The following is a 15989-nucleotide window of genomic DNA, read 5'->3' as shown; positions in this document are numbered from 1 at the left end:
ACTGGAAAAAGAACATTTCCGCTGCTGCTATTTTGGTAGCTGATAGGTGTGTTTGGACTTATTTTGAACGCGAGCACACACACATGCCAATATGTAGTTGTAGCCATTATCTGGGGCTGAAATATTGGGTAATTGTGTTTTACAGGAGTAAAGTGTTTAGTTTTCATTTCTAGGTGCTTGCTTAGTGTCCTAAATCTGCACAAGGGAACACATCTAAGCTATTTTTGTGCCATGAGATTGCAACTATCATTTAAACAGCTATCATCTTTCCCTCTCAGGAAATTTGTGTTTCATCTCTTGCCCTCCTCTTCCCTCCCCAGTGAAAATAACAGTAAGATAAAAAGAGACTCAGGTGCCAGGCATGGAGAACTCGTTTCGAATTCTCAAGCAGGAGTGAAGCAGGGTAGAATTTTTCTATGTTTACACTCCAGAAGGTGCCTGTTTAGATTCTCTCCAAATAAAGGAACAATAGCCCACTGGTCATATTTTCCTAAGGAAGAAGTTAATGAGAGGGAGAAACACAAACATGTAGATTGACGTGGACTTCGAAGAACAGTATAAATACATAGACACTTTTTATGAGGACCTTCTCCCTGAAGTAAATGTTTCCTAGTATAGGCTGTAAGTGAGACAAACGTGTTTGTGTGCTGCTGTGGCTGCCCTAGCACCTTCCTTGCCCTCCCCCAATGGGATATTTGCCTTTTCATTCCTAAGGCTTAGTTATTGCACCTCAACTGAGGATTTTAAAGGCTAGATCAGATATACTTCCTTCTGCAGCAGTCTAGGTGGTTGTTAATGATTGAAATCAATGAAAGGCCTTTGAACTTTACAGGTCCCTGAATTCTCCTAAGTTGAATTTGTCTTTTGCCTGTAGCCCGATGCCAGATCAAGCAGTATTAGGCCTTAGCCTGGCTTGCAGGGTGATGCATCCCTTTATTTGGTTTCTCACAAAGCCCTTGGTTCATGGTTCTAGGAGCAGAGCAGAGCAGGCAGGCAGCTGGTTTGGATTATAGGCAGTAAGAGCTGGGGGAGTTTTTCCTGATGTGAAGTGCTTTGGTTTTCATCAGAGGCTCTGCTAAGGCTCCAGCTGCCTTGCATAAGCCAGCAGGTTTACTGAGGCCACTGCACAGTCTGTTAAGATGAAGGAGAGATTGTCACTTGATGATGATTAATTTAGGAATGCATTAACATGCCAAAGAAATCGAATGATAGAGGGTAGCTTGCCCTCTCCTCTGGTTTCCTAGACCCTAGGGAAAAAGCGAAGCCAAGGCTGAAGTATATGACTTAATTACTGCTGACTGTGGACTTAGCCTCTGTTACCATTTCAGCAAACTAGGCAGTGATCTGCGAGGTTTTCCCCCTTCCCTCAGATGTGGTCACTGATACGTGCCGCCTTCCTGGTGCTTGGTTTTTATTTAATCCTGAAATCAAGGCTTAGATAAGACCAACCTCGAGCCTGGCTGCCGCTCAGGTGCCCCAGACCTTCACCGTCTGGTTGTAGCTCCAACAAGTTGAGCTGTAACCACCCTTGAGGTGGTGACCCCAATGAGAGGGGAGCTGGCAGCAACAAAATATAACCAACTGTGGTAAACATGCAGTGCCCAAGGACCACACTTGCTTAAGCTGTCGCTGTCACGTCATTGATTTCATAACCCCAAGCAGACCGGTTGCGGGGATGCGTGTCCTGGCTCTGCCGTGTGTTGGGCTGTGAGAAATCCCATCCTGCTGGTGAGATCGAATCAGCAGCTGGAAGCAGCATTGCTCCTCCCTGGGGAGCAGCAGTGAGGGCCAGCACAGGGTGAAGTGAATCAGGGCAGGGATGCAGGTGCTTTGTCTGCGCTGGGTTTGTCCAGGATTCAGCTGATCTCCATCACCTGCTGCGCTCAGCTCTGTTGTTTTACCCCTGGACTTTGCAGGGTCCCCACAAAGTGAATTGAGGCTCTCTGTCTCTGTCTAGGAGGGTGCAGGTGCTGCAAGCTGCTTGAGCCAGAAGCAGGTGCCCTGGTTTCCCCTCATCTTCTCCTCCCCATGGCCTCTTCCCCGCTCCTTGCCAGGTCCCAGCAGAGAGCGCGGTGGCAGGGCTGCACTGCAGCTGGGGTTAGCGCTGCCTCCTCCATCCCTGGGCACAGGAGGATGAAAGCAGCTCTTCTAGCTGAAGTTAGAACATTACCAAGTATTTTTCCAAGTCCATCCAGTTTTTCCTGACAGCCACCAAGCACTTCATAAACATCTCAAGCCCTTCTCATGCTGCTTTCAGGGTAGGTGTTTCCTCAGGCTGGTGTTGGAACTGCAGGAGGGTGTTGGTGGCTCCCAGTTCAGGGAGAACAGGGGGGTGCATTGTGTGCCCCATGTTTGCCAGCACCACTGAGTCCTCCACTCTTCCTGTGGACTGGAGCTCTGGCATTCAGCTCGGCATTTAAAATCCGAGTGCACCAGCACAGGTTTGATTATTAAATCTACATTTCAAAGTATGAGTATTAGTTTTGCTATGTTTTAATTGCTTCCCCTGCCCTTTGAATCAAAGTACAGCTTGTGGTATAGGAACATGACAAAAGCCAGGCTCAAGGCTGAGAGATGAAGAACACCCACCAGATGAATCCAGCCAGCTGGGGGAAGGATCCTGCAGTGATCCCAGCCTGCTGTGCCTGGATCTGGGTGTGTACCAGCATGCGAGGGGCAGAGCAGGCAAGGGCTGAGAGGCATCACTGTGGGACGAAGGGGAAAGGAAAGCAGGCGAGCAGAATTCCTTGTGCATCCTCACGAAGGGTGCCGGTGCCAGCACAGGATCTGCCAGCAGCAGATGTAAGCTCTCAAAAGCAGCGGGGAGGATGTTGACTGCAACAATGCATCAAGGCTGCGGTTTGTAACCTCAATAGTAAGGCAGTTAACTTTTTTTTAACAAAGACATTTTGATTGCCAAATCCATAACCATTAGCAGCTGTGGTTTCGAGCTGTTCCTTCCTCACACGTTGCAGTCTAGACCTGACAGGCTTTCAAACAAAAGTTTGGCTGCCAGCTTTTGTTTGTGTTTCTTTGCGGTCCTGCTTTCTTTCCTTTTTGCCCCTTGTGTTGATTTGGATTGAGCATCAACACATATCCCTTCTTCAACCCAGCCTCCATGGAGCATCTCCTCTGCATCCATGTGGTCTTCTGTGAGAAGAGTGGCGTGTAAAGTGCTTCGAGTGCATGTGCACAGGCTACAGTACTGGACGTTTCTGCCTCAGGCTAGAAAATTTGGCGTTTCTAGAAAGCTGGATCTGCTTTGGGGTTTCTGTTTAGGAAAATGTTGTTTCTCTTTGGCCGAAGGCTGGTTGGCCTGTGCTAAGGCAGAGGGAACGGGCCCCTAAAAGTTGGTGCTTGAAAATGTGCTCAGAGTTGAGTTTGATGCCAGACCATGTCGTGAGGGAGATCAGACCTCGAAGTGAAGCACTTGGTGTTCTGCAGTGCTGGAGGTCTGAGTCCAGAGAAGGTGGCACAGAGCAGTGGCAAACCTGAGACTCCTGGCTGGGGCAATGGCTCCTGTTGCCAGTCAGGTGCCACCTTTGGGTGAACGTGCCCTGGAGCACTTCGGGATTGGGAAAATTGACCAGGTGATCCCCCAGAGTGAATGTCCTGCTAATGGGGTGGTGGAAACTACACTCTTAGAACAGCAGATGGGGAAATGATGCTTCAAAGCCATTCTCCTTGGAAAAGCAACAAGGATGGATGTGGCATGGACACACTGGTTCCTAAAGGCTGATCCTGCAGGCTGGGAGAAGAATGGGGCTTTTTTTCCTTCTGATACTAATAATTCCTACCTGCAGATGGACCACAGAGCCAGTGACTGAGCATCAGGCACTGGAACCAGTGATGGTTCTGATGGAATCAGGGAGTTTGCAGCACCCACAGCCAGATAAGCATAATCTTTCTCCCTTTTGATGGTTCCATTTCTCCTGCATCCATGTGTCTGTGTTGCAGGCATTGCCACAAATGCTCCTCTTTGGCTGCGGCACTCTTGCTGCTTGCCAGAAACTCCCGACTTTCTTTTCCCTTTTGCAAACCACTAAAGAAACATTTTCTAGCTGGATGGTGAGCGATTTCCCCCCGGAGAGGAGGAGAAAATGGCTGTTTAGTAGTTAATTACCTGTTACGTTGGTCTGACAGCTATGAAGCTTATGAGGCATGAAAGAAGAGCAGAACCGCCTCTCCCACAAATCACCATGAAAATGGGGTGAAGGAACTTGTGCCTGGATCCCGGGGGATGCCTCACATCCCGCTGCCCTCCCGTGCACGTGGCCAAGGGGCTTCTCACAACACCCAGGGAAGAGCCCTGTGCGTGTTTTTGCCTGCTGAGGAAGGCTGATTTATTGCCTCTGCTGGTTAGGGCAGCCCTGCTCTTTCAGAGGAGATGCCGTTGCCGCCAAGATGATTTTTTCCCTTTGAATGCATTTTACAGGGAGCTCTCTTGCCAACACATGGGCTCTGCTTGCTTTTATTCTTTCCAGACAGTGTTGCTTTCCAGTGCTGCCTCCTTTATTTCAGAGCTGTTGGAGAGCAGCAGGGAAATGAAGGCTGGAGCTGGTGTCTTGGCCCTGCGCTGCCTGGCAGAGCAGCTGTATTTCCCCTGTTGTTCACCAAGGAGGCATGCCAGGAAAATGATTCAACCCTTTCCATTATTAACCTTGCAGAACAACTCAACCACCTCCTTGCTGCTCGGTGCTAGTGCCCCAGGGCCACCCCTCAGCAGCTGCAAGATGGAGAGGATGGCAGCCACCCGCTGAAGGACTACAGGTTCCAGCGTGCAATTCTGCGCCGTGCACCGGCTCACCGGGATGCGCGCTGGGAATGCGCGCTGGCGCGCGTGGCTCTGTGGGCAAGGAGAGTGGAGGAGAGCTCAGGCTGCATTGCAGGGCTCTGAGGCCAGCATGTGTAAAACGCTGGGGCCGTTGCCACCCGGTGGTAGCATTCGGTCTCTTGTGCTGCCTTTGCTTGTCTCTTTTTGTGTCTGGAGGCCTTAATGAGAGCAAAAGATGCTCTTGAAAGGTCGGTAGCAAAGCTACCGGGGAGCATTTGGCTTTGTGCTATGCAGGGCTGCCGCTCTGGTGCGCGCAGTGCCTTTGTTCCTTTCTTGGATGCACCGGAGCAGAGCTCATCCCGTTAGTGATGGTTTGGCTCCCCCGTGGCATGTTTGCCTTTGGGTCCTTCTATGCCCCTGCCTTCAGTGCACACCACTTGGGTTCAAGCAAGTGCAGTTTATTGGGGGGGGGGGTTGAAGAACTCGAGGGGTTCAGGACAGTCCTTTTCCATGTTTTGTTTTTCCCTGTGCTGAGATGGATTTGGGATGAGCTGAGGGTCCTGAACACCACATGGCCCCTGTATCCCACTGCAGGCTGTACCCAAATCATGACAAAAAGATTTACTTCAGCAGATTGGAGGGAGGGAAATAAATGAGCAGGATTTTCTGTTTCCCTCAAATGTCAGAGAAGGTGGGTTCCTGGCTCTGTGGCTCCAAGCTGGCTTGTCCCCTCCTTTGCTCTTTTGCTGTGGGCTGTGGAGTGAGGAGGCTGGCAGCCCTGCTTCTATTTCTGGTGGCGATGAGCTGGGGATTGGAGACGAGGGATGGTGAAAACAAAGTGGAGGGAACATTCATTAGCAATTATCACTGCTTGCAGCTTGATTGGGGCGGCTCTTGGGGACATCTGATAGCCTCTTAATACATGTTCAAAGCGCCGCTCCAGCGAGAGGGTGAATGTGGTGGCTGGTTTGCAGAGGAGCGCAGCACTCAGCTCCCTTTGCCATTTAACCTCAAGCTCTTTCTGTGTGCGTTAAGCTGCCTTGAGATCTGCTTTGGGTTTGAGTTATCTTTTATTCTCTGCTAATCTCTCTGCAGCCGGGATCTTACAGACCTGTTTGTTAGCAGCAAATGGAAGCCCGGTTGGTGCGGTTGCAGCCACGGGCTGAGCAGGACGGGTGGTACCGGTGCTGGTGCCGGTGCAGGGAGTGCGTACGTGGGGTTTTTCCACTGTGTGAAGCAGTGGGCTGGAGCAGCAGTTGGTGAGCTGTGCCGGCTGTTGGCAGCCCACGGAGCCCATCGTCCTCCCAACTGCCTGTCACAAGCCCGCTACGAGGTGGCAGAAGGTCTGAAAAGAGGCTGAATCATTTCTTTTACACCATAGTTACATTGCATAATCCCTCTCTTTTGAGCTTTCCTGCTCGTCTGCTGGGTTGGAGGAGGGTGGGTGTTCTCCTTGAAGGACAAGCTGGCCTCTGGACTATATTTGGTGTAAAGAGCCTTTTTAGCCACCTTCACCTAAATACCGAGTTGCTTCCTGGTGAAGGCAATGTCAAAGCCTGTAGTACTGACACCTTTGTTGTTTACACCCTCAAGACTGTAAGAGTGAGTGCTGTTGGGATGAAGAAGGAACATCCCCTATCAGACTCCTGGCTGGGTTTAGCCCCTGGCTCTTGCTTTCCTTCTAAGTTAACCTTTGATTTAAAACCTTGCTGTTGCAGATCCTCTTTACTGGGGATCTGCTCTGTCTTCCCTCCGTGGCACACTAGATGTGGCTTTTGGGCTTTTACTACAAGTCTCAAGTTTGCTGAAGTGATGATGGGCAGTGGCTGCTCTCTGTGGGGTGTAGGAGTTGGCAGTAAATTTGTTCTCTGTCTTCTAAGCTTCCTGTGTTGCAGATTGTAGAGTGACTCGACCAACCTCTCACAGCAGAAACATTGAGAAATGAGCTTTTTACTCGTTAGGCACTTGAGTGGCCTTGGAAAAGGTAACAGAGGCAAATGTGTTTGGTGTCTTATTGGCAGTGTCTCTGCTGAGTAAGTCATAGAATCAGAATCCCAGACTGGTTTGGGTTGAAGGGAGCTTAAAGCTCATACAGTTCCAACCCCTGCCACGGGCAGGGACACCTTCCACTAGAGCAGCTTGCTCCAAGCCCCTGTGTCCAACCTGGCCTTGAGCACTGCCAGGGATGGGGCAGCCACAGCTTCTCTGGGCACCCTGTGCCAGTGTCAAAGTCAGCTCAGTAGCTGCCAGTAGGAGAGGCATCTTTGGCATAGGGCAGGTAGGTACCAATGTCTTAGTGCTGAGCTAAGCTGCAGAAAGAGCCAAAGAGGTGGAGGAGTGCCGCCGTTCAGGCACACTGCGTCTTGTGATGTGGCTGATGACCAGACAAGACACTATAGATACATCAGATGAGTCAGTAGGTGTCTACAGGTGATACTGCTCATGGTGATCATGCGTGGCACTGAGAGCAAGCACTGTTTAGGGGGCTAAATAGCAACAGGGAGAGATTCTGGGGAGGAAATACTAGCAGTGACCTCTAGGGAATGAAGTTCTGGAGGTGGTTTCTAAGCACCTTAACTATGGCTGTGCTTTTGCTCCTGGTGATGAGACCCTTTTTTTGAGCAGTTCAGCCCATTAATCCACTAGAAAACTGACTTTACCCAAAAGGTCCCTAAATTTCTGCAGGATAAATGAGTTTAATTGACTTGTGGAAAGGGACTGCAGTAAGAGGGAGCCCATTAGCCCATTAGCTTGGCTCAGCATGTTGGGGCTCAGCATCCTGTGGGAGCTCAGCCTCATCTTTTCCATCTGGGAGTATCTCGTCTCTAGGCCGAGGAAAGGGTTACAGCTTTTTCTCAGCTCCAGCAGGCAGGAATATTCTGCTTTTGTTGTTCACCAGGATGGGTAAGAGGTTTCCGGGGTAGATACAATAGGAAGCCGTAAATGCAGCGGCTGGACTGGGGTCTCCTTCCCTGCCTCCTGCGAGTGAGATGCCAGAGGAAGGACCGAAGCCTTTAAAATGCAGGACACAGGGATTTGGCACATGTACAGAGACGTACCCTGGGAGCAGAGATGAAAGGCTGCAGCGTGTAAGCGTAGACCCAAGTTGCAGCTGTGACATACGCCTCAGCTTTGGGATAGAATTGAGCTGGAGCTTTTGGAGCTGAAGGTTTGATCCTGGTTTCGGATGAAAGCTGTCAATGGAGAAACCAACCTAGGTGTCTCTCACTGCTGATGCCAGGGTGTAGAGGTGGCTGTCAGGTGTGTCAGAGGCCCATAGTGATTGTCCAGACCCACCTAGGAGGTAGTGGCTGGGGACATTTGGGAAGCAGCTGGACTCAGGCAGCAAGACCTCTGGTCCCAGACACATCCTAGCTGAAGAAGCCACTGTCTGAACCACATGTGGTAGAACAGAGATGGACCATCTCTGTAACCAAGTTTGGATGGTGGCTTGTGCCCCATGTGTTGTGGTGTGACCTTTGGAGCCTGTGTTGGTGCGGGAGCTGCTGGCTGTGTCAGGTCCTCTGGCTCCAGAGAGGCCACCAGGCACCTGTGTGACGCTGAGAGCGATGAAGTGGCGCCAGCATTTTGCACTCACCAGGGGTTGGCCGGGGATATTCACATTGGCTCTTTCTATCCTTCCAAGATCCTCCTTCCCTGCAGATGGGAAATGAAAATCCTTGGCACTGGCATGGAGCAGTGGAAGCAAGTCAAGTAGCATGGCTCATTGAAAAGAGAGGAAGAAGCCCGTCCAAGCCTGGATGGGTACAGCAGGGCAGCCGTGGGTGATGCTCCCTGGCGTGGGCATTGTACAGAGCAGCTAAGGGCACGTACATCTCTCTCTTGCTTGGTGAGCAGCACTTATGTGCTGTTGTAAAGTGAGAAGGCCTGGAAATGCTTTCCCTGCTTGATCCAATCCCAGTGTCAGGCTTCTGTAAATCTCCCCTAACCGCTGGCAAAGCTGCCAAACACTGCTACAGCACAGGGAGAGCGGGTCGCTCCCTGCTTCCCTCTCCGTGCCCAGCTGTTCCAGGGCAAATCCAAACTCATCTTGGCAGGTTGGTGAGAGCTTTTCAAACACTCAGCCTTGGAGTCATTTGTTAGTAACAAATGGGGGATTTGCCAGGACACGCTGCTCCATCTGGTCTGGCATCCTGTCCCCTACAGCAGCCTTGACGGATCTGCTTGAGGAAGGCAGGAGAGCAAAAGGAAATAGGGGGCAGTTTTCCCATGGAAGGAAAACCGCTTCTGCGGTCTGCTGGAACAGCATTTCCTGGGCTGTTGTGGCATGCCCTTGCCTCTGTGCTGTCAGTGTGAGGGCTGCAGCTAATGGAGAATCCCAGTGGTGGTTGGTACATACATTTTCTGTTGCTGTTTTGCATTTCACTTCTGAACACCAGTGAGGCTGAGCTGCATCCAGACAGGACTTGGGTGCACTTCCCTTGCTGAGTGGTTTCCTTCTCCTTTCCCCCCCCATGGTTAATGAGAGAAACAATCTGTTTATGTTCTTCCTATAAAATTCTCCCATGTCTTCACTGCAGCGAAATCTCTCCATAGTCTCTGAGCACAGAGGCAGCCCTGCACGGGAACAGCCAGCTTCTCCAAGCCCTCACCTTGGCGAGTTGCAAGTGTTTTCTATTGCTCAGCCTTTAGATGCAGCCAGATCTCAAGGGCTGCGTGTCCCACCACAGGACGGTGTGTGCTCTCCAAGTCTCAAAGCCTTTGTGTTTGGACCGAGCTTTCAGGGGAAAAGATGGGGATGTATCTGTAGCTCCAACAGCTGCTTCAGTAGAAGAGGTGGCCGTCACCTCTTTGGGTTTGCCAGGCTGTTCTGTTTGAGGTGCTGGTGTGCTGCTGGTGACCGGCTGGGGTTGAACAGGGGTATCCATATCCCCAGCCAGCTGAATCTGGGAATACATCATGCTCAAAATGGGTCCCATGCTTGTCCCAGCGTGAAGCAGGCAGTGAGCAGGCAAGCCTGGGAGGGCAGGGCCCTGACTGCCTCTCTGTTGACACCCCACGCTTTAGATGAGCTTAAGCCTAGTAAGAAGCCGCACCTTTGAGGCAGTGAAGCACATATCAGTGCTAAAGGGGGCTAAGGAGGGTTGGGGAGCACACAGGGAAATGGTTTGGGAACAGGTCTGGAAAGGGAGCAAGACCTGGCAGAGGCACAATGAGAGAGGCATAGTGAGGAGCTCGCTGGTTAAAACCCAAACCTGGAACTGTTGGTTTTATTTTTCGTTAGAAGTTACTGAACTGGGTTAGTCTGAGCGACTACAGCCCAGATATAATCCACTTCTTGCCAGCTTCCCTGCTCCTGACCACCGAGCTCTTTTTGCACCTCAGCAGCCGGCCTGACTCTGTTCTGTGTGTGTGTGTCTGTGTTTCACAGTATCCGGATCTGAGCCAGGAGTCCGGGTCTCCGTTTGTCTTTATCTGCACGAATCCCCAGGAGATAGTTGTGAAGTTTCCCATCAAAGGAAAACCCAAAATCTGTAAGTAGTAAAGTTTCCACAGATGCCCCCCTTGGCCTGCTCTCATCACCACCTCTGCTTGCCTTTGCCAGATGAGTTCGCAACCTTTGCCCTGTGCTCTTTGATCTGTAGGTGTTTGTTTAATGGCTCGAATACGTCTGTAATAGTTTTTTTTGTCTTCGGCTCCCCTTTCCCCAGATGTTGCTTCCTTCCAAATACAAGCCTCTTCCTGCCCCTGCAAACACTTGGGAGGCAAAGAGCCGCTGAGCTGCTCGTGGCATCAGCCTGGGTTGGGATATGCACTGGTGCAGCAATGCTCGGGCACTTGCTTCTTGCCTGTGGTTCAGAGTTACCCTCTTGCCATGAGGGCGGTGAGGGCTCGAAGCAGCAGGAGCTGCAGGGCCAGCTGGATGCTGTCCATCAGGCAGGATGGGCTGTCCTGGCAGGGCGTGCAGGGAAGCGCCGCGGCATCTGTCTGTGTGCTGCTTGCCAGCACTGTTATAGTCCCTTTTATGAGGCACCAGCCCCTCTGCATGCTGCCGGTTGCTCCTGCCCGCTGCCACAGGATGGAGGAGGGATGCGGCAGCTGGGGAGCTGCAGTCAGCTCTGGCCTGAGGATCAGCCTCCCCAGCACACAGCCTGGGGAAGGCACCGTGCGTGCTTTCAGGGGGTGTGAAGAATTAATTTGAGGGGCTAAAACCAGCATAAGCAGAAAGTCTTGGCTGTTGTTTAGTGGAGCCCACGACTGGGTTTTCTATCTCTTTTGCAGTGTGTTTCTCGGGGAGTAGTTACCCAGTGGTGCAGGAGCAGCAGGGTTTCTCAGGACCAGTTAATAAGGGTTTTTGAAGGGTTATTTCTGTTGGGTTTGAGTTTTTTTTTGCCCTCTTCACTCAGAGAAGCCCCATTCTCCAATGGCTTTGGTCTCTCCCTGGGTATTGGGAGTATTCCTGCCCTGAGCAGGGCGAAGTGGTTTGGTTTCTCTCCTGCCTTTTGTACCAACACTTGTGAGGTGGGTTCAGACAATGTCAGTGATGATGCTGGTGAGCTGGTAGTGCTTGGATCTTGCTTGCAGCACCATCCTCCCCCAGGGACAGGTCTTCCCCAGCACCCATGAGCAGGCAGGTTACTTAGGATGCAGACGTCTTTGCTGTGGTGGAACAGACCCATTGCTGTTGCTGGAGCATCCTTTCCTTCTCTTGGCTTAATCTCCATGCTCTTGTACAGACTCTCTCAAGCCCCTTCACTGCCACATCTGCCTCCCCTGACTGTGGTTTGGAGCAGAGCTGCTAGCAGCCGCTGGAGGGGAAGCTGCTGCATGGGGTGAGCGCAGGGCTCTGCGCGTCTGCCTCGCCGGGTGCAGGTGCTGCCGGTCCCCTCCCCATCTGTCACATCGTCTCCTTTGTGTTGTGACACTTTCCTGCTTGGAGAAGGATCAGTCTAACAGCCGGGAAGGAAGCCGGCTGTGCTGTGCTGTGCCCGCTCCTGCTGCCGGCCCTGCCTTTCCTGCCCTCCATCCCAACAGGAGCTGTCACGAGAGCAGCGGCGGGGGAGATGGTGGAGTTGCACATTCAGCTCCCGGAGGGGACGTCATCCGTCTGGGTGATATTTGTGACAGCCTAGGGAAGGAGCAGGGCAGCCTTTGACCTTTCGCTGGGGTAAGGAACTGCTTTAATAGGAGCTGGCATTACATCCATGACAGTCAAAAGCTTAATTCTCCAAGCTGGAAGCAGAGCTGGGCGAAGGTGCTGGCTCAGGTCCCCACCTGAGCTTGCCGGCTGCCCTGGTCTCCTTGAAGCCTGGCTCAAGCCATGACAAAATGCCAGTTTGTCTTGTTGGGAAGCCAAGCCAGAGTGGTTTTCCTTGCCAGATAACAGCATGGACCTTGCCATGATGACATCCAAATGCTTCTCTGTTGCAAATTAGTTGTTTCTAACAGCCCAGGGATGGGAAAAAAAAGGAACGTAGCCTGATTTTATGCTGCCAGGGTTATTGTTTGTGTGGAAGGGATGGGCACTGTGTTTGTGTTGCATCTGGGAGCACTGCTCACCCAGACACATCCCCGCTTCGCTTTAGTGCATGAGGACACAGCTCAGTGGTGGTTCTCGTGGGAGATTTCCTTGGGCCCGGGCAGAGCTTCCCTGAAGCCTCCCTCATGCATTGCTCTGAAACCTCCCTCCAGCAGCTGGCAGCTGGAGGAGTGGGCATGGGGACGTGTCGTAGTGCAAGGTGAGAGTCCTCGAATCATGGAGTGAAAGAGAAGGGGACCCTGGGGCTGCTGCCTTGATTTTAGCCTTTTCCTAAAGGTTCCTGTGTGGTGTTTTATGTTCACCAGCTGGTAGCACAGAGGAGCCTCCTGACCACTTTTGGGGTTCAGGAAGAAGAGGCAGGCATGTTAAATACAAAGCCGATGAACCCTGGAGGTGGCACAGTGTTGGGGGTGGGGACCAGAGCATGGAGTGAGTGTGAACTTGCTGCCTTTCTCCTGCCAACAACCCCATGGCTTGGCGATGTGTTGGTCCAACGTGTGCTTCCGGACAGTCTGGCTGCGCCAGCTCCTTGCTGGGTGCTGATCTCGCAGACCTCACGCTCCAGGGAATGCCCCATTTCACTCTTTTGCTTGGCCTCAGTTTTCGTTTACTCGCTTGTGATGGTGGAAGAGTTTTGCAGGCAGCCTTTTGTGTCCTGTGGGCTGCAGGTTGGCACCCGCTGTACCAAGGCATTGGCAGCATCTGGTTCCTGTCCCCAGTTCCAACCTGATCCATTTATGGACCTGTGGCACGGTGACTTGCAAACCCTTGCTCGTGTTTTGTGTTTTGCATGTGTTCCAGTTTCGGTGCATTGAACTTCCCTCTCGAGCTGAGACAGGAGCAAGGCTGGCCCAAACTCGAGCTGAAGGAGGAGGACTGATTTCGGGGAGGTTGTGTTGACCTGGTGGGAGTTCGTTTGAGGGGAAGGTGATGGTCCCTGGCTGGTTTGGAGCCATTTTCTCTGGACAAGCACCTGCTTCTCATGGCACACAAGCATTTACCAGCAGGTTTTGGTGCAGTGGCCAAAGCAGAACCAGTTTGGAGCCTGGTGGATCTTGAGACCACCAGAGGTGAGATCTGCTGTGTGCTGTAGCCGTGTTGTAGCAACACAGCTCTTCCAGGGAGTCCATGTGCTGTGCTTCACCCACAGGGTGACAGGAGGCTTGATTGCCGAAAGGGGTGGTGCATGGGACCTGAGTAAAGTGCTGCCACCTCTGGCTCCATCCACGTCACTGGGATTTCACTGGAACCTACTCTGTCTGTCCATGTCCTTTATCCCTTTGCCTCCTCTCCTCATGGTGTGACCCCATTGGACACCTGTGTCCCTCCCAAGGGATGCAGGGGATGCTCCCCAGGGACTGGGGCTGCCCTTCCCAGCTCAGAATGGGCTCTGCAGTTTTTATTGCCAGCTTCTGCAATGCTTTGGAGCCCCGTCCCTGCTCCCAGCTACAGGGAGAGAAGGGACAAGGCAGGCATTTGGAGGATGGGAAGATGCAGGGAAGTTCCCAGAGAAACATGGCATTAGAGGAGGTGACAGGCGCCGGCTGATGGTAGAGCATTTCCAGGAGGCTGGCTTTTTGCCGTGGTGCCTCATTTAAGGTCATCTTCCCTTTCTTCTCTCCCTTCTGGAGCAGGGAGCTTTGCCTGCGAGAGCAGGAGCATCCTTGCTTTTTTACGGGCAGGCAGAGGGGATGGGGATGCTTCTCTGAGGCAGCGCATCACCCTCCCGCCTTGCTCACCCTGCCTGGCTTTTGGCTTCTTCCGCAGGAACTGCTCAAATCCCATGTTCTGGTGTCCTGCTCCTCTCCCAGGTGGGAAAGCAGAGCTGGCAGTGAAGGCCCCAAGGGCTGTGAAGGATGAGGGGAAACAGAGTTTCCTCTGGGTCCCACTGGAGCACCTGGGCTCCCCAGGGTGCTGCTCGGTGGCAAAGGCAGCACGGCCCTCCCAGCTGGTGGCCTTGACAGCCACCAACCCGGTGCTTGGCAGCACAGCGTGTGCCACACGGCATCAGCATCCCCAAGCTGAGGGTTTATCGTCGCCGGGCCCGGCTTTCTGCCACGCCACAGAGAAGCACATCCCTGACATGGTGCTTGACAGTCCCCCGTCTCCTTCAAACGTGTTGACACACATCCCGTGGGCAAGCAAAGGGACTGGTTTCCCTGCTGGTAGTGGCAGGCGAGTGCTGGATGTTAATTTCCTCTCCTCCCTGCTGCATTTCCCCCTCTCCAGCAACTCTTCCCAAGCCGGACACGCTTGCCCCCGGCTCCCCGGTGTCTCGCCTGCAGTGGGAGGCCGTGGCGGCTGGGAACGCCTGGCTCCTCAAGCAGGATAATTGGATGTGACAGGAACACACTAACTAGGAGACCTCGGTGCCTCCAGCTGATTTGCATTGCAAATGGCATTTACAAATAAAGAGTGATGAGGGTTTGTGGGGTTTCTTTATTTTTAATCCCCTCTTTACAGGGAAGCTGGATGCAAAGATCCATCAGGGAGCAAAGAAGGGGTTAATGAAGCAGAAGGCGACAGGCTGAGCCGCAGGGAGCAGTGCCTCATTCCCAGCCAGCATCTGAAGGGTGCCAGGATGGTCCTCGACTCCTGGAAGCAGGTGCAAGACTGATCTCAGAGTGCTTTTAGGTATTGCTTTATCCACTGTATTCCAAAAGCATTAAAAGAGACGTTTTCACCCAGCTCTTCCTCAACAGCCTTGTGCTTCCCAGGAAGTCCTCGTGGGCTGAGGACAAGGGTGGGTGGGAGATGGAGCTTGGCAGGATGGGATTCAATCAGGCTCTGACATCTCCAGGTCTCCTGCAAGCACCAGATCCCAAGACTGGTGAGGGGAGCTCACAGCAGGAGGTAGCTCCATCCTGGCTTTGGCAACGCCTTCTTCCCAAAATGTCCCTCTCTCCTGTGAGATTAATCTCTCCTTTTTCTTTAATCCTTCACATTCAGCATCTCCCCACATTCTCTGTGCTCATTCTGCATTTGTGTTCACTGGGCTGAGAACTTTTCGTGCCAGGTTGATCCAGGCTCTGCCTCACCGTGGTCTAGGTCCTCCTCCTCATTCCCTGGATCCCACCCTGCTCCGAATGGGACAGAGCAATCCCTGACCACTGCCGACATCCCTCCTCTTCTGGCCTGGGTACACGCAGGGAGCAGAGCAGGGCCACCAGCTCCGCTGATGGGTACTGGTTGCAGGCTGTGCCAGGCCTCTGCCTCAGTTCCCATTGCTGCTCCATCAGAGAGGAGAAGTAGGAGGGTGCGGAGCCTTCATGCCAGTTGCCTGTGCCCCTGGATGCTGTGGTGCTGGAGCTGCCATAAGTGCTGCTGTTTGCCCTGGGAGTTGCCTGCTGGCTCCTTCTGCGGCCTGTGAGATCTTGGAGGTGCTGGAGGTGCTGGATCTGGATTCAACACCCGCCCATGGAATTCCTTGTTTGGAAAACCCTCGCGGGTGTTTCTGCTTGGAGCTGCCCGGGCTTGGTGCAGAGGTTCTGGTATGGGAGCTGCTGTTTAGCATGGCAGAGGGAGATGGGCTTGGGCTGCTGCTTTCCTCCTCTGGCTGCTTTCCCCCATCCACCAGCCTGGCCCTGCCCCCTCAGTATCTCCCCACACAGCTGTGCTGGGTCTCCTGTTGCTGCACTCTTCTTGTATCATGGAGGTGCTCCTCTCTTGGGTGGGTGTGCCTTGAGAGCAAGCGAAATCAGAATCCTGGAATCC

General features: G+C 52.7%; 1 protein-coding gene across 3 annotated transcripts in view; it reads left to right on the top strand.

The window, feature by feature from the left end:
- Nucleotides 1-14962, top strand: part of TRIP4 (thyroid hormone receptor interactor 4) — a 30461-nt gene extending 15499 nt beyond the window's left edge. Inside the window, exons 12-13 of one of the 3 annotated variants that reach the window (XR_009963487.1) lie at nt 7674-8035; nt 10167-10198. Coding sequence is in view for 2 of the 3 variants with exons in the window: in XM_062612124.1 (XP_062468108.1) it covers nt 10167-10269; nt 14739-14806 (171 nt within the window). In the remaining variant the exon portion in view is untranslated. Of the gene's footprint in view, nt 1-7673; nt 8036-10166; nt 10270-14738 lie in introns of those variants that run through there. The other 2 variants (XM_062612124.1, XM_062612125.1) reach the window with 2 other exon arrangements.
- The last annotated feature ends 1027 nt before the right edge of the window (nt 14963-15989 follow it).

Source organism: Pezoporus occidentalis, unplaced genomic scaffold, assembly GCF_034315485.1.
Source record: "Pezoporus occidentalis ecotype Australia unplaced genomic scaffold, CSIRO_AGI_Poc_V1 ctg159, whole genome shotgun sequence".
NCBI lineage: Eukaryota > Metazoa > Chordata > Aves > Psittaciformes > Psittacidae > Pezoporus > Pezoporus occidentalis.
Note: the sequence above shows the minus strand (reverse complement) of the source record. Positions and strands in the feature narration are given on the sequence as shown.